Source organism: Dendropsophus ebraccatus, chromosome 1 (genome assembly GCF_027789765.1).
Source record: "Dendropsophus ebraccatus isolate aDenEbr1 chromosome 1, aDenEbr1.pat, whole genome shotgun sequence".
NCBI lineage: Eukaryota > Metazoa > Chordata > Amphibia > Anura > Hylidae > Dendropsophus > Dendropsophus ebraccatus.
The window spans coordinates 79,323,698-79,350,714 of record NC_091454.1 but is presented as its reverse complement, the minus strand read 5'-3'; the positions used below and the strand labels follow the sequence as shown (position 1 = coordinate 79,350,714).

Here is a 27,017-nt window from a genome sequence, read left to right as displayed (position 1 = left end):
GCTGCTCTTTTATACTGATTATGTTACTAGCCATCTCAAGGAATTCAAGTGACAAGGAGATCTTTTACTTTGCTAATGGATACATGCATGGCTGTGAGTATGTAATTAGCTATTCATTGCATCTACAGTATGTTAAGCTCGCACTATGACTTTACATAAAGAAAATCAAGTCTGCCCGACAAGTTAAGTATAGCAGGAATGCAATGTATTTGCAATGGGGGATGAATAATTGTGATTGCTGTAAAGTCCATTTATTTGCAAAATTTATAAACTTTTAAGTTGCTTGAAAAAAAGAAAATCAAATGTCAACAGCTAATATAGAAAGTGGTTTCTCTAAATCCAACACAAAATGCTACTTTTAGGTACTCTCACACAGTGCATTGCATTAAAACCGCATTCTGTTTTTGGTTACTCAGTAAAACTAACAGCTAACAGGTTATAATGACCCACAGCTGATTTTGGCTTCAAATGGTATCACAAAACCTGAGCAAACTGCTCGGCATTAGGGCAGCTTCACACCTAACGGACCGCAGCAGAAATCTTGCTGCGAGTTTTGCAACGAGATCCGTTACAATCCAAGGTCCTATGAATATATACTTACAGTGAACCTTTCAGACCACTGTATGTAAATCACCTGCCCCCTTAACCCACACGCTGCCAGCGCATACATTACCTGTCCTTGCTCTTGCTTGCTGCACAGGCTCCCGGCTTCCTGCTCTCCTACTCAGCCAATCATTAGCCGCGGCTGAGCAACGCACTGATTGGCTGAGTAGGAGAGCAGGAAGCCGGGAACCTGTGCAGCAAGCAAGAGCAAGGACAGGTAATGTATGCACTGGCAGCGTGTGGGTTAAGGGGACGGGTGAATTACATATTCGCATCAGTCTTAAAGATCCACTGTAAGTATGTATAGTACAGTGGTACCTTTGTTCTCAAACTGCTTGGAACTCAAACTGTATTTTCAAGGAAATTTGCTGTGGTTTGCAAACTCTTGCTCGGTTCTCAAGCACTTTTCAGGCACCCAGTCTTGAAGTACTCGGTATCTGAACATTTTTATGAACATGGATGGTGGATTGTACCTGGTGAGTTTAGCACTGGTGAGGCTTCACATACAGTACAGTACTGTATAAGACTGCTGGAGTGCATACACAGTGCAGTAGTAGTACAGTCTGTGCACCACCATCCCCTATCCTGTACAGTATTGTATGAGAATGCTGGAGTGCATATACAGTACAGTAGTAGTACAGGCAGTGCACCACTATCTCCCATCCTGTACTGTATAAGACTGCTGGAGTGCATATACAGCACAGTAGTAGTACAGTAAGTGCACCACCATCTCCCATCCTGTACTGTATAAGACTGCTGGAGGGCATATACAGTACAGTAGTAGTACAGGCAGTGCACCACCATCTCCCATCCGGTACTGCATATACAGTGCAGTAGTATTACAGTCAGTGCACCACCATCCCCCATCCTGTACAGTATTGTATGAGAATGCTGGAGTGCATATACAGTACAGTAGTAGTACAGGCAGTGCAACACCATCACCCATCCTGTACTGTATAAGACTGCTGGAGGGCATATACAGTACAGTAGCAATACAGGCAGTGTAACACCATCCCCCATCCTGTACTGTATAAGACTGCTGGAGGGCATATACAGTACAGTAGCAATACAGGCAGTGTAACACCATCCCCCATCCTGTACTCTATAAGATTTGGTTTGCATTTCACATTCTCCATTGACTACAGGGTCATCAAAAACTCTCTAGTGACTATAAAAGAGGAAGAGGGGGGACCATCTATAAGAGGGGGGGGGGAAGGGGGACCAGCTATAAGGGGGGGGGGGGGAAGAGGGGGGACCATCTATAAGGGGGGAAAGGGGGACCAGCTATAAGGGGGGGAAAGGTGGACCATCTACAAGGGGGAAAGGGGGACAAGCTATAAGGGGGGGAAGAGGGGGGACCATCTATAAGGGGGGAAAGGGGGGCCATCTATAAGGGGGAAAGAGGGGGACCATCTATAAGGGGGGAAGAGGGGGACCATCTATAAGGGGGGGGAGAGGGGGACCATCTATAAGGGAGGGGGACCATCTATAAGAGGGGGACCATCTATAAGGGGGGAAGAGGGGGACCATCTCCTATAGGATTAGCACCCTCCTCTCCTGACATCCTCTGTGTTGCTGTGTCCTCCCCTATAAGATCAGCCCCCTCCTCTCCTTACATCCTCTGTGCTGCTGTGACTCTGCAACCTCCCCTATAAGATCAGCACCCTCCTCTCCTGACATCCTCTGTGCTGCTGTGACCTCCCCTATAAGATCAGCACCCTCCTCTCCTGACATCCTCTGTGCTGCTGTGACCTTTCCTATAAGATCAGCACCCTCCTCTGCTGACATCCTCTGTGCTGCTGTGACCTCTCCTATAAGATCAGTGCCCTCCTCTCCTGACATCCTCTGTGCAGCAAGGGACCAAACATTATGTTTGTTGGGGCCAGCAGGGAGGGGAGGCAGGCAGTGTTTATTGGGGACAGCATTGGGGGGAGCAGTAGTGGATTACAATGTGGTCGGATTGACCGGGGGGGGGCAGGTTGGGTGGACAGCCCGGGGCCCAGGGTACATTTAATCCGACACTGCTGCTGCCACTGGGACCAGGATGCTGCGGAGAACAGGAGAGAAGACCAGGAGCGGGAGAGGTAAGGTGTCAGGTGTTTGAGCAAGAGCTGTCCATGCAGCCCTTCCTGCCAATTATGAGGCCATCTAATAGGTTCGGTAAATGAGCACTGATCTTAAATGGTCGAGCTGTAGTCAGCCCGTGTAATAGAACCCTAAGGCACATACTAAATGTTGAGAGCCTTTAAGTGAATTCCAAGATGTACACCTCAACTGGCCCAAAAGCAGAAGAAAAGTCAGCTCCGAAATGTTTTAAACCACAATAATAAGGCACAGAAGCTTTGGAATTAGGAGGAAGAATGAAGCATATGTTGAAAAGAAGACCCTGCCTACAGTAAAGAATGGCTGTGGCTTGATGATGCCCTAGGGCTGCTTTGCTTTCTCTGGCACTGGAAACCCACACAATGTGGAGGGCATTTATCCCATGCATACCTCAAAGTCCATAAAGGCCTGGTTTCAGTGGAAATCCTTGAAGATCCTAAAGCAGCAGTTGCAGACGTCTGACCTGTGTCAGCACACAAACCCAAGAAATGTAGTAAACTAGAGGTTATCATTGCCTATAAGGAAAAGGCTAAAACTCCTTAGGAATGCTCCTGGAAGCTGACGTTCTGGCTATTTATTATCTTACTATGCCTTGGTGCTCTACTAATAAATGCTCGTCATGAAGAGGTTGGATGATTCGGAGGCTGCAGTAGTAATTAAAGGTAGAATTTTGTGAGGAGGTTACTTGTCATATTAGTTATGTTGAGCTTTTTACCTTGTTCCTGTTAGTTTGTTTTTCGCAAATAGACCAAAGTTTGTAATTTTGCAATAAGACTGAATTATTTTCATTGAAACTCTCTGTGGTTGGCTAACATAAATGACATCTCCTAAAGGGAGAAACTGGCTCACATATACTGTATATATAATGGCATACTTGGCAGTGATGAGATTTGGAAGGGTAATTAAAGAGAAATACTGCTCATTTTAAAAATATGCATGTCTATTAATACATCTGTTTTACTTGAAATTGCCTGAAAGTTAATTTTTGAAATGTATGCCTGCTCTGAGTAGTCATTTTTGTAACTTTTGCTAAATGAAGCCAAGGAAAATACTTTAGAGTGTTATAGAATGGGCATCTGGGGATCCTCCTTCTCTACATAGGTGTGGGTTCCAGTAGTAGATTCTGCCCTAAATGTCTTACAAAGGAAATACCTTTGTACATTTCTTCGAGGAGAGTTGGTATGTCATTGTACTTTGTGAGTTGTACTAGCAGACACACATGATCTACAATAGGGAGGAGGAATCTTTGATCCTCCAGCTGTTGCAAAACTACAATTCCCCCTTGCTATATTAGCTTTAGCTTTGCTGGCAAGGCATGATGGGAATTGTTGTGCAACAGCTGCAGGGCCAACAGTTCTAGATCCCTCATCTAGAATATGTGTGTGTATATATATATATATATATATATATATATATTTTTTTTTTTTTTTTTTTTTTTATTTATTTATTTTTTTTTTCACAATCCACAATCCTTCAAATATCTACAAAGCCATTAGAACAGTAAGTGGAAAAACACATAATAACTTTCTTCTTTACTTACCTGTTTTAGACACAACTAAAATATACACATATTTCTACAAGCATTGGTATGAAATTATATTTATTTAAGACAAATACAATTTAAATACTTTCAAGATTTTATGCGGATACAATACATTCAATGTTTAATGGCTGAATTTATGAGAGGTAATATATAATTTACTTTGTGAAGCTACATTGTTTTGGCACAATTGTTTTAGAACTCTAGATAATTTGGTAAAATGTGATAGAAATATAAAGATTTAACATAGAAAAATAGATTTCATTATATTATGACACAATGCAAATACCCTCATACATAATATTTATAGTATATTTAACTATTAGGAAATGAAGGGTGTCATATTTTGCATATCATATGCAAAATCTGCCAACACTCAGCTTTACAATAGTAAATGTAATAATAGAGATTATTCATGTCCTAGTTGTTCTATTTGCACTTTTTAGCAGAAGCATTTCTACATACTTTTGACTTTGAGATATACTGACGGGTTTCCTCCATTTTTAATGTCCTATCTATTGTGTCCAACACTACAATTGCAGAACCATTGTAACACAAATATATTCATGAATATGTTGAGTAGTTAGAGTTCAATATACAGTATACAGCAGAACACTAGAGTCTACTCTATAGTATACACATTGTATTTCCATGAATCTTTTGGTCACTATTTTCTCAACCAAAACCAGGAGTAGGTTGAAAACACAGAAACTGTGTAAACCTTTCTATTATTATTTTGCCCTGTCTGTTCCACTCCACTTTTGGTTAAAAAAGACTGACCAAGAGACTGACAGAAAGACTATGTGGGAACATAGCCTAAGAGAGATTTACTAATGCTGATGTAGAGATGCAGCAGGTTATAATGCGAGCTTGCAGCATATTCTTCTTTCCTGACATGTTATTTTTAGTAAATATATGCATTCTCTTATGAAAGATTGTGATTCTAATTGTCTTAGAACTTTTCAATGTGTCATTTGTATTTTTAATCCTTCTGGAAATGTATCTATACAGTATATTACATACAAATTTGTCCGGCAGCAGCTTAGTTGCTTAGGCCTAAAAACCCTTTAAGAAAGGAGAGGAACAGCACAAAGCAAAGTTCTAAGAAAATATGTTTCAATACAGTTATTAGGTCAGGTCCCATATATTTACTAAAACAGTCATGCCAGGAGAGGTAATAAACCTCTTTTATGACATAAATAAAATTGGGATTTTTTTTTGCATATCTTCTATCATGCAGGAAATGACTCAATCTATGTTCTAGCAGTTCAGCATTTCTTAAAAGAACATTGTGTGCATTTTTCTCTTTATCTGTATTATTGTCCAGATCATATCTGTATTGTGTACAGTTTACAATGACGTTCTGCTCCCTGCTCAGCCAATCACAGAGCTGAATCGAGTTGGACGTTGGAGGAAGCCGGCAGTGCTCTGGGGACATGTGCTTTGGCCACAAAACACACACGGGTACACATGTAATTAGAAGCAATGCCCTCTGGTGTATTTTTTTTTTTTATACTGAGCATCGGATAACCCCTTTAAGTTTTCCCTGGACAACCACTTTAAAATTCCAGTATTCAACTTTCTTATTGTTTTTACATAATTTCCGTACAAATGAAAAATTCTACAACTTTCTTTTATATTTGTGTATCGGTTTGAGCAATTTGAAGTCATTTGTTTGGTGTTATTGAAAGAGAAAATCATCGTTAAAGGGATTTTCTGGGAAAAAAAAGACACTGATAAGCTAGCCACAAGATAGCTAATCAGTCATTGATTGGTGGGGTGCTGATACGTGGCACCCGATCAGCTGTTCAGCGCCTGCACAAGACAGTAAACTGAGCTTGTCTCTGTTCACTGTGTAGCAGTAATGATGTATCACTGCAGCTCTGCTCCTGATCAATTTAATTACTATGTAGTGAGGGAGCTACAGCTGAATGCCACACGTGTTGGCACCCTGCCGATCAGGGGCTAATGAGCTATCCTGTGGATTTTACTTTTGCTTGAAAGAAAACCTTAATGCTCAGTGTCAGGAAATCATTAGCTAAGAAGTAGGTAAAATTATATCTAAGCTAGGCTAGGGCATTGTGAGCGAAGCAACCTAAACTTCAAACTGATAATTCCTAGCAAACTATCACACAGATGGATGATGCATTTAGCTCACAGAGCACTGCCTAGTCTGCTTAAAAATGTGACCACCTCTCAGCCAAGAGTAAAGATTCAATTAAACACAAAAAATATTAAAAGTCGCAGGACAGTTAATTCACACGTTATTTTATCCTTTCTGTAGCTGCAGCATTGTTATGAATTCAACACAATGCCAGCTGCTATGTTCCAACTTTGTTATTTTAATGTCTGTTTTTTAGAACAATGTTAAAATAATGAACATGCCTATTATTTCTAAACACTGTTTGCCAAAAAGTGTCCGGGAACAATAGCTGTTCACACAATGTAATGTATGGCCGGCGGCCGTACTTTACATTGTAGTCAAGGGTAAATTAAATTGCGGGCACACCCAACGGTGCCCAACCCAATTCAATTGTAAAAAGATTATGTTCCTGCAGCTGATACAGTGATATCAGCTGCAGGAACGTGCCAAACATTGGCATTCGGCAGTATAACAACTGCATAGCAACGGACGGTGTTATACATAGTGTGAACATTGAATGAAACTGTATTTATATAAAACCCCCAAACCCCCTTAATGAATATCAAGTAATATGCCCAAGAACCAGAATGAGGAGTTCAAATACTAATAGCAAACAGTTAATACAAACTATTAATAAATTTTTTTGGATTAACATTGCACAGTTAATAAATAATCCTTTAAGCACACAAATAAGAAACTCTGTTCATGTTGATACCATATTGACATTTATCTATCAGCTTTGCCTTAAAGGGAATTTTACATCATGTTAAAAGAATCCAACCTGCTGATATGTTTTCATGGGGCAGGGGATATTGAGAAAAAGGTAGCTTTATTACCTAATGTAGTGACATCACTGAATAGAACAAAGACCCTGTGGATGAACATATGAAATTAAATTCTTTCTTAGCGTTCCAGACCCTTTGGAAAAATAGCAGCAGGTTAGATTTGTTGGATTTGCTCTTAGTTTGTCTTTAAAGAAAACCTATTAGCTATCATGGTTTTTTTAGCAGGTGCTTCAATCCTCTGTCCTCTATTTTGTTTAATATTGTAGCTCAGATTCATTCATTTGAATAGGGATGAGCTGTAATACCAGAAACAAGTCAAGAACAAGAGTGGTGCTATTTAAGGAAAAAAATGCAAACTTGTTTCCTAATCTCAGGCAATTTCTTTGTACCATGTTGACTAGAAATGTGCTGATAGGGTGCAACTCTAATTTTACAGTGCATTACAACTAACAATAAGCAAGAGTTTTTCCATACTAAGAACACACAACATTTACACAGAGTGTCTACACATTACTTTTACAGTACAGGAAAAAATAACTTATAGAAGTGGGGTTGTCCATATTTATCACATTGTTCTGAATTTTGTGTATCATAAGTGCATTCTTTTCAAGGCAGTAAGCTATACTGCCTGATATTGGCAAATACCATTTTCTAATCTCGGATTTGTATAGGTATGAATTTAATGGATCTTGATGATTTTGGTGACTCTTTCCAGGTGTCCATACTATGGGTTGGACTATGGGTTCTTGACTGGATCCTTGTGAAGGAAGTTTGCCTCCTGGTGCTGCTGTCAGAATCTTCTTTATGTACACTTTGCTTGAATCTACTACAACATAGAAAACTAATGATGAAATCTTGTAGCAGGTGTCCACTGAAGAGCATATATATCCAAGGGTTGCAGCAGCTGTTTAGGCTGGCTAGCAAGGCAGAAACGGTGATAGCCATGTTCTCGTTCTCTAAAAACGATTAAAAATGTTCATTACTGCAATACAATGGCTTTAGTCCAAGCATTCATGTAGTATTCATTATTTGACTCTGTATGCATAATGTAAACCTTCTAACCTAGTATAATAGTGATGAGCGAATAGTGAGATATTCGAATATTCGATATTCGTACGATATTCGAATATTCGATCCCATTAAAGTCTATGGGAACAAGTATTCGATTAGTGAAAAACATCTATTTGACCATTTGGAGGGTGAAACCGGAAGCTGGGGGATTTGAACGCTTATTGAATATTTGCCGAATATTCGCGGGATATTCGTACGAATATCGAATATTCGAATATTTCACTATTCGATCGAATATCTATTCGATCAAACAGTATTCGCTCATGACTAATAATAAATGTTGAATCAAGTCTATACTCCTACATTCTCATGTAGAAGATCTAAATTTAAATCTAAAAACTTTTATCATTTAATATATTATTTATGCAATATGATCGTTCTCATTAAAGATATTTACCTACAATTCTATACACCAAAAGGCCATAGCAGTAATGTGTATGTGCCCCTTGTGTCACTAGAACAGCTCTGATCTTTAGACACATGGGGGACATTTACCAACATGCACCCCTGGCGTACGCCATGGAAAAAGAGAAGATACACCCCTTTTCCGTGGCATACGTCAGCCGTTTCCCCTGCTTGCTCGATGGGCAGGGGGTGGGGTGGCGCAGGGCGCAGCAAGGCAGGGAGGTAGTGTGGCCTCCCGTGATATCACTCCCGCAATCCTACAAAACACCAGTAACTGTCTGTCTGCCGTCACTAACATTTTGTCCTCTCTATTCCTAAAATTCAACTTTGCCAAAATAAAACTTCTTGTATTCACTCCCTCTGCTAACCAACCTTCACTTGACATTTCTATATCTGTCTGTGGTGCTACCATAGCCCCTACGCAGCAAGCCAGCTGCCTTGGGGTTATGTTAGACTCTGATCTGTCCTCCACCCCTCATATTCAATCTCTTTCACGTTCCTGTCACCTGCATCTAAAAAAAAAATCTGTGCCTTCCTTATTGTTGAATTGGCTAAAACTCTCATTGTCGCTCTGATTCATTCCCGTCTAGACTACTGCAATTCCTTACTAATTGGCCTTCCTTCCTCTAAACTCTCTTCTCTCCAGTCCATTCTTAATGCAGCGGCCAGGCTGTTCTCCCTGTCTATCTGCTATACCGATGCCATCCCAGTCACTACACTGGCTCCCTATTAAGCAAAGGATACAATACAAAGTCCTCCTGCTCACCCACAAAGCTCTCCACAGTGCTGCACCTCCCTACAGCTCCTCCCTTATCTCTATCCACTGCCCTTCTTGTGCTTTACGCTTTGCTAATGACCTTCGCCTAAAATCCTCCCTAATCCGTACCTCTCACTCCCGATCTGCCCCAGTTCTATGGAATGCATTACCCAAGACTGTCAGGCTCACCCCCAATACCCAAAGCTTCAAATGTGCCCCTCAAAACTCATCTTTTCAAGTAGCCTTATCAGGTTCCCTAATTTGACCCCCAATCTAAGCATTCACCAGGCCAGGTACCTTGCACCTCATGTTGAGAAATATAAAGTGAGCAGACCCAGAAATCCTGAATCCAGTATGTGTAAAAGCAGTAGGTGTTTTCTGCCTTTACCCTTATTCACAGCAGAGGCTGCATGAATCTTGCTGCATGCTGCTTAGTGTGATGTGATGATGAAATCATGTCAGCCAGTTAAGAGGTGCAGACTGCTTGGCCGGGAAGAACATAGAGGTGACTCTGTAGACATCTTCCTACTCCACTAGGGACCTAGCATGTGTTAGATATGTTATTATTCAAGATCAACTTCTTGCCATCTTATGCCGTTTATTCTATAGAGGTAATAGTGCAGGGAGGAGAAGCAAGCAGGTGCAGGCATGCTTCTTGGATCAAAGACCGTTTTGGGCTAGTTGCCCTTCTTCCGGACCACAATTAATTCTAGGGGGCACAGTCTGTATAAATTAATATTAGGGAAACAATGTTTATTATGATAAATCTTGTTTGCATAGTTTGCATGATAATACATTTTAAGGGGCACAGACCTAAATTTGGGGACACAGTATGTTGGGCTGTTGTTGTTAGGGGGTACAGTTTGTGCCACAATAAGGGCCTAGTCTTCATATAAAGGTTATGTTCTGCTTTGGAAGTGATGTATTAATGATGTCTAGGTGCGCATGTCATAGCAGGGGTTAAAACAAAATTTATTGTTATTATTATTATTATTATTATTTTTGCTATTGTTTAACCACTCAATGACCAGGCCTATACAATACACTTTTTTGTTGCCTGTTTGTGTTTGATTAGCCAAAACTTTCTTTTTAATTGGCAGTGGCAGAATAAGGCCTTGTAGTATATGGCAGAAAGTGTATTTTTTGTTCAGTTCTTGGATGCATATACTGTATATTATTGTAAATTTTATAAACATTTAATTACAGCATGAATATACTATTTTTTTTCTTCCATTTTTGGTTAATTTTTAAATCATTCAAGGGGTACTCTGGTGGGAAAAAATCTTTCAAATCAACTGGTTTCAGAAATTTATCAGCTACTTTATGTCCTGCAGGAAGTGCTATATTATTTTCCCTCTGACACAGTGCTCTCTACCGACACCTCTGTCGGAGACAGGAACTGTCCAGAGAAGGAGAGGTTCTCTATGGGGATTTGCTACTGCTCTAGACAGTAACTGTCACAGAAAGAGATCGCAGCAGAGATCACTGTGTCAAATTGGAAGGAAGCCACCACTTCCTGCAGGGCATACAGCAGCTGATAAGTACTGTAAGACAAGAGAATTCTAAATAGAAGTAATTTACAAATCAATATAAATTTCTGAAACCAGTTGATTTGAGAGAAAAAAAATTGCTGGAGTACCCCATTTGTTAGATTCATTCTTCTGAGTATAGTGAACATGTTGCTACCTTCATGTAATGAGGGCACCTGAAAATATTTTATTTTACACTTTATAATAATTTCATAATTCACTATGATGTTTGTTTGAAAAAGCTATTTTTCTTTCCCTATTTATTCACAATTGCTGGCACTCTTGCTTTTCTTGGGATGTTTGGCATTGACATTAACTTTATCCATCTGTATGCTCAAACTTTATGGTCTCTAATGGACCATTGTTGGTTTTAGTTGTTCATTGGTTGTGTGTTTGTTTTTCTTTGCTGACTCTTTCTGACTTTTTTTCTTTAGAAATAGATAGAAAAGGAAAAAAACAGTGGGTTAGATAGTGATGGGAGTTTGGCTTGGAGAGCAGGGGTTTTAGAGGCATGGCTGGAGTTGGCTTGGATAGCATTGAATGACATTAGGAAAGGTAGCAGTAAAGGGGGTATGGAATGAGGTTCACTACTGTATTGGTGAAAAAAGGATTGAATCTATAACTCAGTGACCATAAGCATTCACAATGGTAGGACTTAGGGTCCATTTACACAGAAAGATTATCTGACATTATCTGCCAAAGATTTGATGCCAAAGCCAGGAATAGATTAGAAAAGAGGAGAAATCTCAGGCTTTCCTTTATGATCTGTTCCCTGTTTAAGTCTGTTTCAGGCTTTGGCTTCAAATCTTTGGCAGATAATCTTTCTGTGTAAATGGACCCTAAGAAACAGCAATCAATTAAATGGCAGAACAGAGGAAGTTGTGGATTGTTGATCGGAAGAAAATTGCTTTTTTTGGACAGTATTCCATCGATGAAAGCCACTTCAATTAGCTTGGTAAAATTCTGTATGAAGGAAACAGAAGCTTCTGTGGGAAGTAGGAAATAGAATTTTTCTTCTGATATAGAAAGGGCAGTCTTGTATGTAGATTGTAAGCCCTGAAATGCATGGCCCTCCAGTTAGTTGTTTACTGCATTTATGTCTTTTACCAAGGAAATTTTAAAAATTAATAATAATAATAATAATAATAATAATAATAATACTGCTCCCTTACCCTTGTCTTTGTTTGTTATTTATTATTGGGCAATGATTTGATGTTTTTCCATTCAGCCCAAGTAAGATTGTAAGAATTCTTCAGTTGATGCTCTTGAATCCTATGATACTAGTGAACAAAACTACTTTTTTTTTGCCCGTTTGTTTTAGGCACATAAATGATGCATCTGTCCCTAAAGATTTTATGTAGGTCCTGACTGGTCGGAGGTTAAGTGGGTGATGGTGGTGAGATAGAATTAGTGGGATTTATTTTTCAATAGTGAAGTATCGAGTTAGAATTAGTTACTGTGTCTGTTTGTTGAGACCAACTAATAGCTGAAATGCACATTTACAGAGTTTCAGAGTGGATCAAATGTAAAATGACAGATTGACAGATTTTTGGTAATCTGTTTTATGGAGCTTCAGTATTGTGGTCAGTATGGTGTTGGGATTCTGATGTATGTGGTAGGTTTAAATGGTACTTCTAAAAAAAAGCTACTTCTAAAAAAAACAGCGTGGCAAAAGGTTAATGTTGGAGATGTGGTTGAGCTTTCACAAGAGTAGTAAAAGCTGCAGTGGTATGCTTTGTAATCTGGATGAGACTAAATGGGATCAAATTTGGGGGGGTTTTAAAGTGTGGTTATGGGGGTTCTCCAGAGTGTAACACATGTAAGGCGTTTTGCTATAATCACATTGCGGAGGCAATTTATCACATTAGATGTTTGGTGGGTGGGTGGGCTGGATAGGCTGTCAGGAGTGAAAGATGTGGGAGATACAGACAGACAAGAGATTTCTGGCACCTTTTAAAGGTTTTTAAGATCCAGATGGCAGTTTGGTGCGTTGTTGATACTAAGGCTATTCTGTATATAGGGTATCCTGTAGGGATTGAGCTCATCCTATGTTGTCATTTTGAAGACACAACAATTTATATCAGCATGTAGTACATTTAGAAGATTGCAACCATCCCAGTCATTAGTAGGGAACTTATCTGTGGCCATGGAAAGTATAAAGGTATGTTCACACAACATTTTTTAAGGTGAAAATATGTCCTTATTTTGATATTTACAACTGTAAGGCTATGTTCACACGGCGTATGAGACCGGACGTTCCGTGACCCAGCTGGGTCACGAAACGGACGGTCTCTGAAAAGATCATCCCGGACAGTACCGGGAAGTACCGGCCAGATGATCTTTCCAGCCGCAGTGTTCTGATGCGGTAGCATCAGCGCGCCTGCATCAGAACTCTTATAGCACACAATGAAGCAAGCGGCCGGAGCCGCTCGCTTCATTGTGTGAACTGACAGGTCTTTCTGCAGCCACTATTTACTGCATTGCGGCCGCAGAAAACTGACATGTCAGTTCTTTGCAGTGCCGCATGGGATCCCGGCCGGAGCGTATATGATGTGCATACGCTCCGGCCGGGATCCCATAGAAGAATATGCAATGTTTTACATCGTACAAAGTACTTTTACGCTGTGTGAACATAGCCTAAATAATGATCATTATTTACGGCCTTCTTTGTCAAAATATGGACATATTTTTGCCTCAAAAAATGGTGTGTAAACATACCCTAAAGTTGCTAGACAGCGACAGAAAAAAACCTGGATCTAATGTGCATCCGTATTTTAAATATATATATATATATATATATTGTGGACATGTCACTGGTAAAGTGCTCGAGGGGATGTACATCTCACCCAGGTTGATACATAGTGTGAGATGGTGAGTCCAGGAGGCATCTGTGCTCAGCAGTGTTATGCTGCTGAGCTATTATTTATTATTGCCGGGCCTGGACTTACATGGAATGGCAGGTAGGTTTTGGTAGTGGGACTTGCCATTCCCTCCCCCTCGATCCAGTGTGGGTTTTGGGATCAGGTGAGCTCTGATCCCAATCAGCCTGAGAAGGCAAAAGGTGGGCTCAGTATACAGGTCTCTCTCTCTCAGCCAGGAGTGAACAGCCTGCATGCTGTTTGGTGAGAGCTGGGAAGACAGCAGCTGTTGGGGCCTGTTCACACCCCGCAAAACTGACCACTGAAGTGCCAGAGAGGTAACCTGCGTTGTTAGTTAGCGCCCAGACGGGCAAGACCTTTTTGTTTTGTTCTTAAAGCACAGTGTTGCTATATTTCTGTTATGGACTGTTTATGCTGAAAATAAACGCCAAGCTGTTGTTTTACAAGTCCAAGTCTGCTGTGAACTGTGTCCAAACACACCATCCCCCGGGAAGATCCCTACAATTGGTGCTGCGGAGCGGGCAAAACGGTTGCTAGGGGCAACGGTGTGCATCAACTTGGCTACAGCGGCATATGTCCTGGGTGAAGGCTGCTGCTTCACTCCAAAAACAGACAAGCAACATGGAGGAGATGATGAAGCAGTTAATGCAAGTGAGTCTGCAACAGCAACAGGCATTGGCCGCACAACAACAGGCTCAGGCAGCCGCTAAACAGGATCAGGAGGCCGCTAACCTGCGCCATGAACAGGCTAATAGGCAGCAACAACAGGCTCTGACAGACGCTAACCTGCGCCATGAACAGACAATGGCTGCACATCAGCAAGCAATGGCTCAACAACAGAGACTTATTGAGCACCTGATAGCAAAGCAAGAGGCGTCTGCAGGTGCTAATCCCCAGCTGGTGGCAGCAGCCGCGCCAGAGACTTTGTCTGTAAGAAGAGCTGTGCAGCGTGCGCTGCAAAAGATGACTGCTGATGACGATGTTGAGGCCTACTTAACTGTCTTTGAGCGTGTGGCTGAGCGAGAAAAGCTACCCTCCACTGAATGGGCAGAAGTGATTGCGCCCTATTTAACAGGCGAACCTCAAAAGGCCTACTATGACCTCAGTGAGCAAGAGGTCAAGGACTATGCTCGGCTAAGAGCAGAGATACTCGCCCGACTAGGAGTTACTGCTGCTGTCCGTGCCCGGAGGGTCCGCAACTGGAGCTACAGTCTGGACAAGTCAGCGAGGTCCCAGATGTACGACCTGATTCATCTGGCAAGAAAATGGTTGGAGCCAGACACTTCTACTCCTGCCCAGATCCTAGAGAGGGTCGTGATGGATCGCTACCTCCGTGCACTTCCTGCTGATCTGCAACGCTTGGTGGGACAAGGCGACCCTAAGAGTGCCGACGAACTTGTCAACCTTGTGGAGAGGTTCCAGGCGACTGAGGACTACCTCCGTGATGTTCCTGCAGCACCGTCACCTCCCCGGAGTGCCAGATCTGTGCCATCAGCTGGTAAGAGACTTCCATCTATTGGGGGAGTGTGGAGGGGTGCTGATAGAGGGAAGAGCGCTCAGGAGGTGTCTCAGGGGCAAAAGACTGGTGATGGTCCCCGGTGGCTAAGTGGCCCTAAAAAGGACTCCCTGCCAAGGAGACCAGGCCCTATCCAGTGCTGGAGATGCCATGAGACGGGACATATGTCTGCCCATTGCCCTCTTACCACTGAGCCCATGGAGTGTGACGCTAGCCGGCGTCAGTCGCTATTTGCGGAACCGTCTTTTGTTGCGGTCACTGGACTAGAGACTGAACCGCAAATCTGCAACATTACTGTAAATAACTTTCCTGTTAAGGCGTTGCTGGACTCAGGAAGCCTTGTCACCCTGGTGCATGCCAGTCTGGTGACTGGGGACTTTGTGCCAGCAAGACATATGAGTGTGGTATGCATACATGGTGATACAAAGGTTTACCCTATAGTACGGGCTAATGTCGGGACTGAACTAGGCGCTGTACAATATGAAGTGGGTGTGGTTAAAAATCTTATGCATAATGTGATATTGGGGCGTGATTTTCCATTGTTCTGGGCTCTATGGGGAAAACAACAATCCCCTGAAAGGAGTGAGGAGACCCCTAAGTCTATTGCATTACCCACGGTAAATGATAAAAATGTACAGGATGAAAATGATGCTTTTCCTTTGCAGGTCCTGGCTGGTGAGGAAGAGGCTCCTCCCACTGCGCAGAATGTTCCAGACTTAGAGGTGTCTAGGGATAATTTTGGTACTGCACAATTACAGGACCCCACTCTCAAAAATGCGAGAGAGCAGGTCACTGTTATGAATGGGGTACCTCAGGAACCAGAAGCTGAGAGAAAGTTTCCACATTTTTCTATGGCTAATGATCTCTACTATAGAGTCACTAAAATTAATGATGAGGTTGTGGAACAGCTCCTGGTGCCTAAGTCGTACCGGCGTCAGGTACTCGACATGGCCCATAATCACGTCCTTGGGGGCCACTTGGGGACAGATAAAACGCAGGAGAGAGTCCTCCAGAGGTTTTATTGGCCTGCGATTTATGCTGACATAAAAAAATACTGTGAGTCGTGCCCCACATGTCAGCTTAGCGCTCCAGTGTCGCATTTCCGCAGTCCTTTGGTCCCACTCCCCATCATAGAGGTACCTTTTGACCGGATCGCAATGGACTTGGTGGGTCCCATTGTAAAGTCAGCTAGGGGTCACCAGTACATTCTAGTTGTGTTAGACTACGCGACCCGCTATCCTGAGGCTGTACCCCTAAGAAACACTGCCTCTAAAACAATTGCACGGGAATTGTTTTATATGTTTTCCAGGGTGGGGATCCCCAAGGAAATCTTGACTGACCAAGGTACCCCATTTGTGTCAAAGGTGATGAAAGAGCTATGCAAACTGTTTAAAATCTCACACCTACGTACCTCTGTATATCACCCACAGACAGACGGGTTAGTGGAGAGGTTTAATAAAACCCTGAAACATATGTTAAAAAAAGTGGTGGAAAAGGATGGTCGTGATTGGGATCACTTACTACCTTACCTGATGTTTTCTATTAGGGAAGTACCCCAAGCGTCCACAGGGTTCTCTCCCTTCGAATTAGTCTATGGTCGTCACCCTAGGGGTTTGTTGGATATAGCGAAAGAGACATGGGAAAGTGAGTCCACCCCATACAAGAGTGTTATAGAGCATGTAGCACAAATGCAGGACCGTATAGCCACTGTAATGCCCCTAGTAAGGGAACACCTCCAGAGGGCGCAAGAGGGCCAAAGCAGAATTTACAATCGTTCTGCAAGAGTCAGGACATTTAGCCCAGGTGACCGGGTACTCATACTTGTTCCCACGGTAGAAAGCAAATTCTTAGCCAAGTGGCAGGGTCCCTATGAAATTGTAGAGAAGATCAGTGAGGTCAACTACAAGGTACACCAACCAGGTAGAAGGAAGCCTTTCCAAGTTTATCACATAAACTTGATCAAGCCCTGGAAAGACAGGGAATCCTTGGTGGCGACAAAGCCTGTTGGTCATCTGTCACCACCAATCCCTCCGGTCAGGATTGGTGACACCCTATCAGTATCCCAGAAGCAGGAAGCTAAGGAGTTCCTGCAGAGAAATAAAGACAAGTTTTCTGACCTACCAGGGCGTACGCATCTCATTAGTCATCATGTTGAAACTGAGCCTAGAAGCAGAGTAAACCTGAAGCCCTATAGGATACCAGAAGCACGGAGGGAGGCGGTATCATCTGAGGTAAAACGTATGCTTGACCTAGGAGTCATTGAGGTGTCCCAGAGCGAGTGGTCCAGCCCGATTGTGTTAATCCCAAAGCCCAATGGAACTTGGAGGTTCTGTAATGACTTTAGAAAGGTAAATGAGATCTCCAAGTTCGATGCCTACCCCATGCCCAGGGTAGATGAGTTGATAGAAAGGATGGGTAATGCCAGGTACATAACTACCCTCGATCTCACTAAGGGCTACTGGCAGATCCCACTCACTCCTGAGGCTAGAGAGAAGACTGCATTCTCCACCCCTGATGGGCTCTTCCAATACGTAGTGATGCCATTCGGGTTACATGGAGCCCCTGCCACTTTTCAGAGGTTGATGGACTTGATTCTGCGACCACATCGTGATTACTCTGCTGCCTACCTCGATGATGTGGTCATTTTTAGCCCGGATTGGGAAAGTCACCTCTGTAAGGTCCAGGCGGTGTTAAATGCCATAAGTGATGCGGGGTTAACCATCAATGCAGAGAAGTGTGCACTAGCCTTAGAGGAGGCCAAATACTTGGGCTACGTTATTGGGAGGGGGTTAGTGAAACCACAACTAAATAAAATCGAGGCAATACAGAATTGGCCTCAACCCCTCACAAAGAAACAGGTCAGAGCTTTCCTGGGTATTACGGGCTATTACCGGAGGTTTGTGCCGAATTTTGCTTCAGTTGCAGCCCCACTAACTGACCTGACAAAGGGTGCAAAGTCTGCAATGGTGACATGGACTCCAGAGGCCGAGAAGGCTTTTCAAAGCCTTAAGTCTGCCCTGTGCCAACAGCCTGTGCTAGTTACCCCTGACTTTAGGCGAGAGTTTTTGGTACAGACAGATGCCTCTAACACAGGGTTAGGTGCCGTCCTCTCACAGGTCGTGAATGGCGAGGAGCACCCGGTGATGTACTTAAGCAGGAAACTATCCCCGGCCGAGAAAAACTACGCCATAGTTGAGCGAGAATGTCTGGCAGTGAAGTGGGCCCTAGAATCCCTGAAGTACTACTTACTAGGCAGGAGGTTTAAGTTAGTGACAGACCATGCCCCCCTAACATGGATGAAATTAAACAAGGAGAAAAACGCGAGGGTGACTAGGTGGTTTCTTTCCCTCCAAAACTTTAATTTCATGGTGGAACACCGGCCAGGGAAATTACAGGCAAATGCTGACGCCCTATCTAGGGTACACTGTCTGTGGGGACAAAATGCTCAGCCCTCCGGTCTGAAGAAGAGGGGGGGGATATGTGGACATGTCACTGGTAAAGTGCTCGAGGGGATGTACATCTCACCCAGGTTGATACATAGTGTGAGATGGTGAGTCCAGGAGGCATCTGTGCTCAGCAGTGTTATGCTGCTGAGCTATTATTTATTATTGCCGGGCCTGGACTTACATGGAATGGCAGGTAGGTTTTGGTAGTGGGACTTGCCATTCCCTCCCCCTCGATCCAGTGTGGGTTTTGGGATCAGGTGAGCTCTGATCCCAATCAGCCTGAGAAGGCAAAAGGTGGGCTCAGTATACAGGTCTCTCTCTCTCAGCCAGGAGTGAACAGCCTGCATGCTGTTTGGTGAGAGCTGGGAAGACAGCAGCTGTTGGGGCCTGTTCACACCCCGCAAAACTGACCACTGAAGTGCCAGAGAGGTAACCTGCGTTGTTAGTTAGCGCCCAGACGGGCAAGACCTTTTTGTTTTGTTCTTAAAGCACAGTGTTGCTATATTTCTGTTATGGACTGTTTATGCTGAAAATAAACGCCAAGCTGTTGTTTTACAAGTCCAAGTCTGCTGTGAACTGTGTCCAAACACACCATCCCCCGGGAAGATCCCTACAATATATATATATATATATATATATATATAACTTTAGGGTTTAAATATATATATATATATATATATATATATATATATATATATATATTTATACCCTAAAGTAATATTGTGTTCTTAGGCATACAGTAATATATAGTTCATGGAATATGTAGGATTCCCAAAAAGGCATGCAGGAATGCTATTTTAAAACCCCAAAGGGAGCAACAAATGAGTGCACAGTACAGAGGTGGATTTATTGTAAAGTATATGAAATCAGCATAAAAGTAATATAGAGGAAATGTATAAGGATGGATTGCAGCTGCACTGTGTAGGGCAATCAACTATAGATGACTGTAGATTTAAGACAATAGGCTACGGAATGTAAAATGTCAACATAAGAAAATTGGTTCAGGCTGGTGACATATTTGGTAATTCAGGAATTCATTGTTAAGAAATGAGTTCACACAGTATGTTGGGCTGTTGTTTTTTTATTTAACCAAAAAAAGAGGGCTAAAAAATGGTGTGTGAACATAGGCTTACTGCTTGTCAGAACACTTGAGTGATGTCTGGACTATGGTATGAAGAGGCAAGCCGATAGAAGCTTATACCTAAAAAGCAATGCAGCTTGTTGTCAGGGTGCCTAAGGCCAGGTAGTGGCATGGCAAGTATGTGAGTGGGGTTTGGCATAAGATGCAGCTTGACGGTGAGAGAAAGGCAGATAAACATAGAATGGATGGATAATGTGCTACTGGGGGGGGGGGGGGGGCACTGGGCATGGGAATACAGAATGAGCGGGGGGAGGGTGTAGAGAAGCTAACCTTCTGCCTTATAATTTTTCCTCTCAGGTAGCAACTAACCCCCCATTTTCTTTTTGCTATCACACAATAAAAGCATCATGCAGCCCCCTCTTAATCCTCCCTGGCTTACTCTATATTTTCCTGCCTTGTAAACAACACCCTCCTATTCCCATTCCCATACTATCTATTTATCCTTTCTTTTCCTTAAAGCTGCCACTCTTGACAACCCTCTCCCAGCCCCCTCTCCCCCACCTTTACGATGTATTTATCCATAGAGACACAGACATAAACCTATATACTGCAACTGAGCTGCCACTACTCAGCACTCACCACTCTGATGGTAAAGCAACATGTTGATCCTATTATAATATGGATGAGGACAAAAAAACAAAGGAGAACACTGCATTTTTGTAGATTATCTGATAAACCCATTGTACATCTAATATGCTTGGACTAGAAACATTCAGGATTCTAAGAAATCAGACACACAGAGTTCATCCAGCTAGTTAAAGGCTACAATGGATGGGCTCTTGTCCTGCCAACAATAATACTAAGTTCTTAAAAATGTTGTATTGTTTGGATTGTCCAATAAAGACATTGCAGCTTGTAAACACCACAGATGGATTCTGTCTCAAGAAGTAAAGTTCAGTAAATGGGCAAGTAAACTCATAGATCCCTGCTATAAAATATCATCTGCATGACAAACTTGTGAACCTCCAGATGTTTTGAAGCATAAGCAGCTAACTTTAGCTTCTCCTTTCTTAGGCTATGTTCACACTACGTAAAAAACATGTCCGTATTTCATAGCAACGAGCGTATTTGCGCAAACAACGGCCGTTGTTATGAAATACGGCAGTGTGTTTTTTACGTAGTGTGAACCCAGCCTTATACTGGAAGTTTTGGAAATCGCAAATTCACATCATTTGGAGGGGCTCTCTGATGCTTATGAATTACTCTTATAAATTTATGCGATGTAAAGGATCAGTTTTAATAATTTTAAATTAGCCTTGCATTAACTAAAGCCTGAGCATGAAGCTATATTAAAAAAAAAAACACCTACCAGTCCAATTGGTGTCCTCCGCATATACAGACCACAGCTGGATGGCGAAGAATGGACTATAACAAATGATATAGGCTGACACAATCACAAAGGTCATTTTTACAGTCCTGATCTTGGCTCTGGAGATGGTCCTCACACTGCTGACAGATGTGGACAGTAACCCATTGTTTCCCTTCCTTCCTTCAGTCTCTTCTCTCTTGGTTTTGCACTTAATGTTCTTCCAGATATTGTAGCAGATAAAGCCATAGCAGGTCAGCAAGATGGTCACTGGTACTATGAAGATACTTATAGTAATCCAGGTGACATATGCTTTTGCTCCATCCTTCAAGACGAAGTCTGCCCAGCAGTCATATACTCCATCTCCTAGCTCTTTCAGATAGAAGATCCCATACTGAGGAGTACTGAGGATAAAGCTGAGGATCCATGCCCCACTGATCATCAGGTAGGACCTCTTTGTGGGTTGCTGAAGTGTCTTCAATGGGTGACATATAGCAATGTAGCGGTCAGCGGTCATCACCACCAGCATATAAGTTGAAGCAAACATCCCAAACACTTGTAGGTGTTTGATAACTCGGCACAAGAAGTCAGGACCATAGAAGCGGTAAGTGACGTCCCAACACAACTGTGGAAGTACCTGGAAGAAAGCCACCACCAGATCTGCCAAGCTCAGGTGCTTGATGAATAAGTGCATCCTTGACATCTTCTTCTTTGACTTGTAGAGACCAATCAGTACACTACAGTTGCCCAGTACAGCAGCCACAAATATAATGGCTAACACAGCTATTTCCACCTTAGCCAGCTCCTCATCTCTGGACAGCAGGTCAGATGAATTGGTGGATGTACTGCTAGTATTAGGTAAGATTGTGGGGTACAGAGAAGGGATTGTGGAGCCCACTCCTCTCCATGTACTCTCATTTCCTAAACCTAACCCTTTCCTAGAGTCTCCAGCCACAGAGAATCGCATAGTAACTCTGTACCTGAGCACTGATCATGCACTAGAAACAAAATGCAAGAGACTTGCAGAAATACACACTGACCCCTCCCTTCCTTCAGTATAACCAAGGAGCCCTGCAATGTTCACACAGGGATCACGTCCAGCTGTCTTTATATATACTCACCCCTCCTTCCTTATTAAGGGGCTGAGATATCTGCTATGACAAGACACTGGTTGGCGTCACATCAGCCTTCACAACAGTTCTGCAACTCCCAATGTCAGTGTGCTGTATGGAAATCTATTGTGTATTAGTACTCCATGCTGTGACTGTGACCTATTCCTTACTTCTGATGGATAGAGGAATAGGAGGAATAGATTTACTTTTTTATAGTTTCCTGTGTATGCTTCTTCTGTTGGTTAGTCAGTCAGTCTCTTTGCGGACTTAATTCGTGTCTTTTTAATATATGTGTGCAATATACAATAAATCCTTGTATAAATGGTGAACTTAATCTAGGATTAACTGTTTGCATGACTGCTAAAATTACCCCTGTGCTTCTTCTTAAGATAATTGTAATTATATTCATTAAATCATTCTTTCATTGATAAATATGTATGATCATGTGGTATCCCATTTGTATTCCTTCAAGCTGCTGTCAGTTAGTGCGGACGGTACCCAATCAGCAGTCCAGGCGGCTAGCAGTGTGCTGCTTTCCTTCTACGGCTAAGAACCATTTTCCATTCATAAAATGACCTGACCACTCTCGCACCCTTTGTTGTTAGAATTGTTTAGCGATCATGTGATAATAATAGGCTAGCTCGAGCGGTTGTGAACAGTTCATTACTATTAGAGACAAATGATTTTTTACGTTCTAACAGATGTCTGATTTGTCACAGAATCTCTGTGACTGAAAATCTGTTCCATACATTTGAGCGTGGTTTTTACAAAACACTTTCTGACATATGGAAAGGTCACAGAGATTGTCTGCAACGTATGTGTGTGAATATAACCTTATAAAATCTAATCTCTCTGCTTATTTCCACACATATAGCAGGCTAATTTACTGTCAGCCTTAGACTTACCTTTAAAGGGTTTATCCAGGATTAAAAACATAGAAGCTTCCTTTTACAAACAACAGGCTGTGTGTTGTATAACAGCTTTGCTCCATTCAATTCAATGAAACTGAGCTGCAATACCACATACAACTGTAGGCAACAGTGGCACTGTTTCTGGAAGAAAGCAGCTTTGCATTTTCTAATCCTATATAAACCCTAAAACACATTGGGGGTGATTTATCAAAGAGTGTAAAATTTAGACTAGTGCAAACTGCCCACAGCAACCAATCACAGCTCCTCCTTCCTTTCAGCAGAGCTGAAAGCTGAGCTGTGATTGGTTGCTGTTGGCAGCTTACACAAGTCTAAATTTAACACTCTTTGATAAATCACCCCCAAAGTGTTTAAATTATATTTTACTAAAAGGTATTAAACAATATAGATTATTGTGGAGCATACCAGCCTTGGCAACAGCAGTAGCTTTATAAGGCTGAAAAAGGAGTTCTATTATGCTTGTGCAAGATTGGGAGAAGGGTGACAACTAGTCATCTGGGCTGGTGACTAGTCACGGCTCTCTGCTTGTCAGCATGCAGTGTGAGGATGATTGACAGGTAGAGCTGCCACTAATGGGTTTCTTGCCCAGATGACTAGTCTCCCGACCTTGCACAGCATATAAAACTTCTTTCTTCTCTTTATAAAGCTACTGCTGCAGCCACGGCTGGTATTCTCTGCGAGTTGCACAGTAGATCTATAATGTGCTGCAGGGAACCATATCAGCACAATCTTACTGACTGGTTCTTATTAAGGGCCCTTTTACACAGAAAGATTATCTGACAGATTATCTGCCAAAGATTTGAAGCCAAAACCAGGAACAGACTATAAACAGAGATCAGGTCATACATGAAAGCCTGAGATTCCTCCTCTTTTCAAATCCAGTCCTGGCTTTGGCTTCAAATCTTTGGCAGATAATCTGTCAGATAATCTTTCTGTGTAAAAGGGCCCTAAGACAGTAATTAGTTCATTTTAAACAAATCTGCCCTTAATATTTTATCATGTTAAATAGTTATCCAGCTACAGGTTATATGGACCCAGGGTAAATAGTGTCTTTGTGTTGCTGCATGGGCTGCTGCAGGATGGATATATTCTATGCACAGACACATCTTTCCCTAGTGATATTTGCTGTATGCTGAGGATTTCAGAACGTGGATCTAAGAGGTTTGTCAAGCTTTATTATAAAAAAAAAAGCATATTAATGACAAGGAAACCTCTTAAAAATTTTTCCAAACCGCTATACCCCTTCTAGACCCTCAAGTAAAGTGAATCTGTAAAAAAAATTCCAGAGCTGCCTATCCCAGCAAATAGGGTAATCAAAAGTGCTCGATAATCAACCGAGTACCATGTGGTGCTCAAGTACAAATCATATGCAATAGAACACTGCAGAGACACCATCACGTGTCTCGACGTCAGTGAACTAAAAAGACCTTCCTCCGGGAAGGAACAACAAAGCCAAGGAATGTCTCCAATTAAGGAAACCACCTAAGAAAGGTATCCATCCACAGACAGCTGTTTCAGGGTTTTTGCCCCTCATCAGTGTGGAGTAGGTCTCTGGCTAGTGGGAGCAATGACTAGTAAGTGCATGCAAAAGGACGCTGGTTGACCTCAGGGAGATCAACCAAAACACCGCAGAGACACCATCACGTGTCTCAATGTCAGTGTATTCTAGAACATTACCCCCTGGGAAATCAAATATGCAAAAGAACACTGCAGAGACACCATCACGTGTCTCGACGTCAGTGAACTAGCCAGACCTTCCTCCGGGAAGGAAAAACCAAGCCAAGGAATGTCTCCAATTAAGGAAACCACCTAAGCAAGGTATCCATCCACAGACAGCTGTTTCGGGGTTTTTGCCCCTCATCAGTGTGGAGTAGGTCTCTGGCTAGTTCACTGACGTCGAGACACGTGATGGTGTCTCTGCAGTGTTCTTTTCCATATTTGATTTCCCAGGGGGTAATGTTCTAGAATACATTGACGTTGAGACACGTGATGGTGTCTCTGGGGTGTTTTGGTTGATCTCCCTGAAGTCAACCAGCGTCCTTTTGCATGTACTTACTAGTCATTGCTCCCACTAGCCAGAGACCTTCTCCACCCTGATGAGGGGCAAGAATCCTGAAACAGCTGTCTGTGGATGGATACCTTGCTTAGGTGGTTTCCTTAATTGAAGACATTCCTTGGCTTGGTTGTTCCTTCCCAGAGGAAGGTCTGGCTAGTTCACTGACGTCGAGACACGTGATGGTGTCTCTGCAGTGTTCTTTTGCATATTTGATTTCCCAGGGGGCAATGTTCTAGAATACACTGACATTGAGACACTTGATGGTGTCTCTGCGGTGTTTTGGTTGATCTCCCTGAGGTCAACCAGCGTCCTTTTGCAAGTACAAATCATAGTCTCTTCCCTGCATATTTGGTGGCTTTAGCCAATAAACATGCGGAGAAGGGGCTGACAAATCCTGCTATGCCACAGCTTTGTTAGCTCTAAGCATAACAGTGATTGGCCAGCCACATTAGGTGATCTGGGTGTATATAGACCCAAGTCTTCTGATGCTTGAGCAGGGACAGAGGTAGTGGAGGGCTTAGTGTGGTTAGCTAGGTATTGGTGATTAGCTTACGAAAACATTTAACAGTTTTTCAGGAATAGTAGTCTCTTAGCGTGACTCTTAGAGAAAAACAAATTCCTTAATTATACAAGTATTATACGGAATAGGGATACTGGTATACAGCTATTAATAGTCAGTAATCCAGTCCTCTCCTGTGCTTGGTTCTACTACTGCATGTATGACTCCTGTTTTATTAGGATTTATGGAAAACATGGTGGATATACCTCAGTATGAAAAGGTATTCCAACATATAGTATGTACCAAGTCTTTAGTGTATAGCAGAAGCCATACCAACAGGTCTTGTAGGAGTAACACCAGGAAGTGTTGCAGGACTAACACCAGGAGTTGTTGCAAGAGTATAACCAGGAGGTGTTCAGAAGTATAACCAGGAGGAACTGTAAGAATAATGCCAGGAGGAGTTGGAAGAATAATACCAGGAATTGTTCAAGAGTATAACCAGGAGGTATTGCAATAGTAATACCGGAAGGTGTTGTAGGAGTAATGTTAGGAGTAGAGATGAGCGAAGTTTTCAAAAGTTCGTTCCGACCGGACTTCCGGATTTTTTCGGAAAGTTCGGTTCGACCGAATTTCGGATTTCTTCGGATCTCATAGTTTAAAGCATCTATATGATACGGGGTAATGTATTTGGTTGAATTTAGGGCTCTAAATGTCAATAACATCATTATCTTTTCGATATCTCAAAGTCAATTTTTTTTTTAAGACTTCAATATTCACCATTACAGGGTGTATGCAGAAAATTCACCATTACAGGGTCTATAAAGGAAATTCACCATTACAGGGTCTATGAAGGAAAAAGGTCACAAATGCAGTGAAGGAGCAGCAGTAGTCATTGGAGGCCAGTGGAGGTCCAGCAATAGTCATTTGAGGCAAGTACAGGAGCAGCAGTAGTCAACATGGAGGCCAGGCAGGAGCAGCAGTAGCCAACATGGAGGCCAGGCAGGAGCAGCAGTAGCCAACATGGAGGGCAGGCAGGAGCAACAGTAGTACACATGGAGGTCAGGCAGGAGCAGCAGCAGTAGCCAACGTGGAGGCCAGGCAGGAGCAGCAGTAGCCAACATGGAGGCAAGGGCAGGCACAGCAGTAGTCAACATGGATGCCAGTAAAGGCCCAGCAGTAGCCAACAGGGAGGCAAGG

At 42.5% G+C, this 27,017-nt stretch overlaps 1 protein-coding gene across 1 annotated transcript; it reads right to left on the bottom strand.

Moving 5' to 3' along the window:
• Positions 1 to 4,391: 4,391 nt before the first annotated feature.
• On the bottom strand, positions 4,392 to 22,288 carry AVPR1A (arginine vasopressin receptor 1A). The gene is made up of 2 exons (XM_069973945.1): positions 21,228 to 22,288; positions 4,392 to 8,130 (listed from the first exon to the last, which is right to left on the bottom strand). The coding sequence occupies exons 1-2, from the start codon at positions 22,189 to 22,191 to the stop codon at positions 7,826 to 7,828; spliced, it is 1,269 nt and encodes a 422-aa protein (XP_069830046.1). The 5' UTR covers positions 22,192 to 22,288; the 3' UTR covers positions 4,392 to 7,825.
• Positions 22,289 to 27,017: the final 4,729 nt, after the last annotated feature.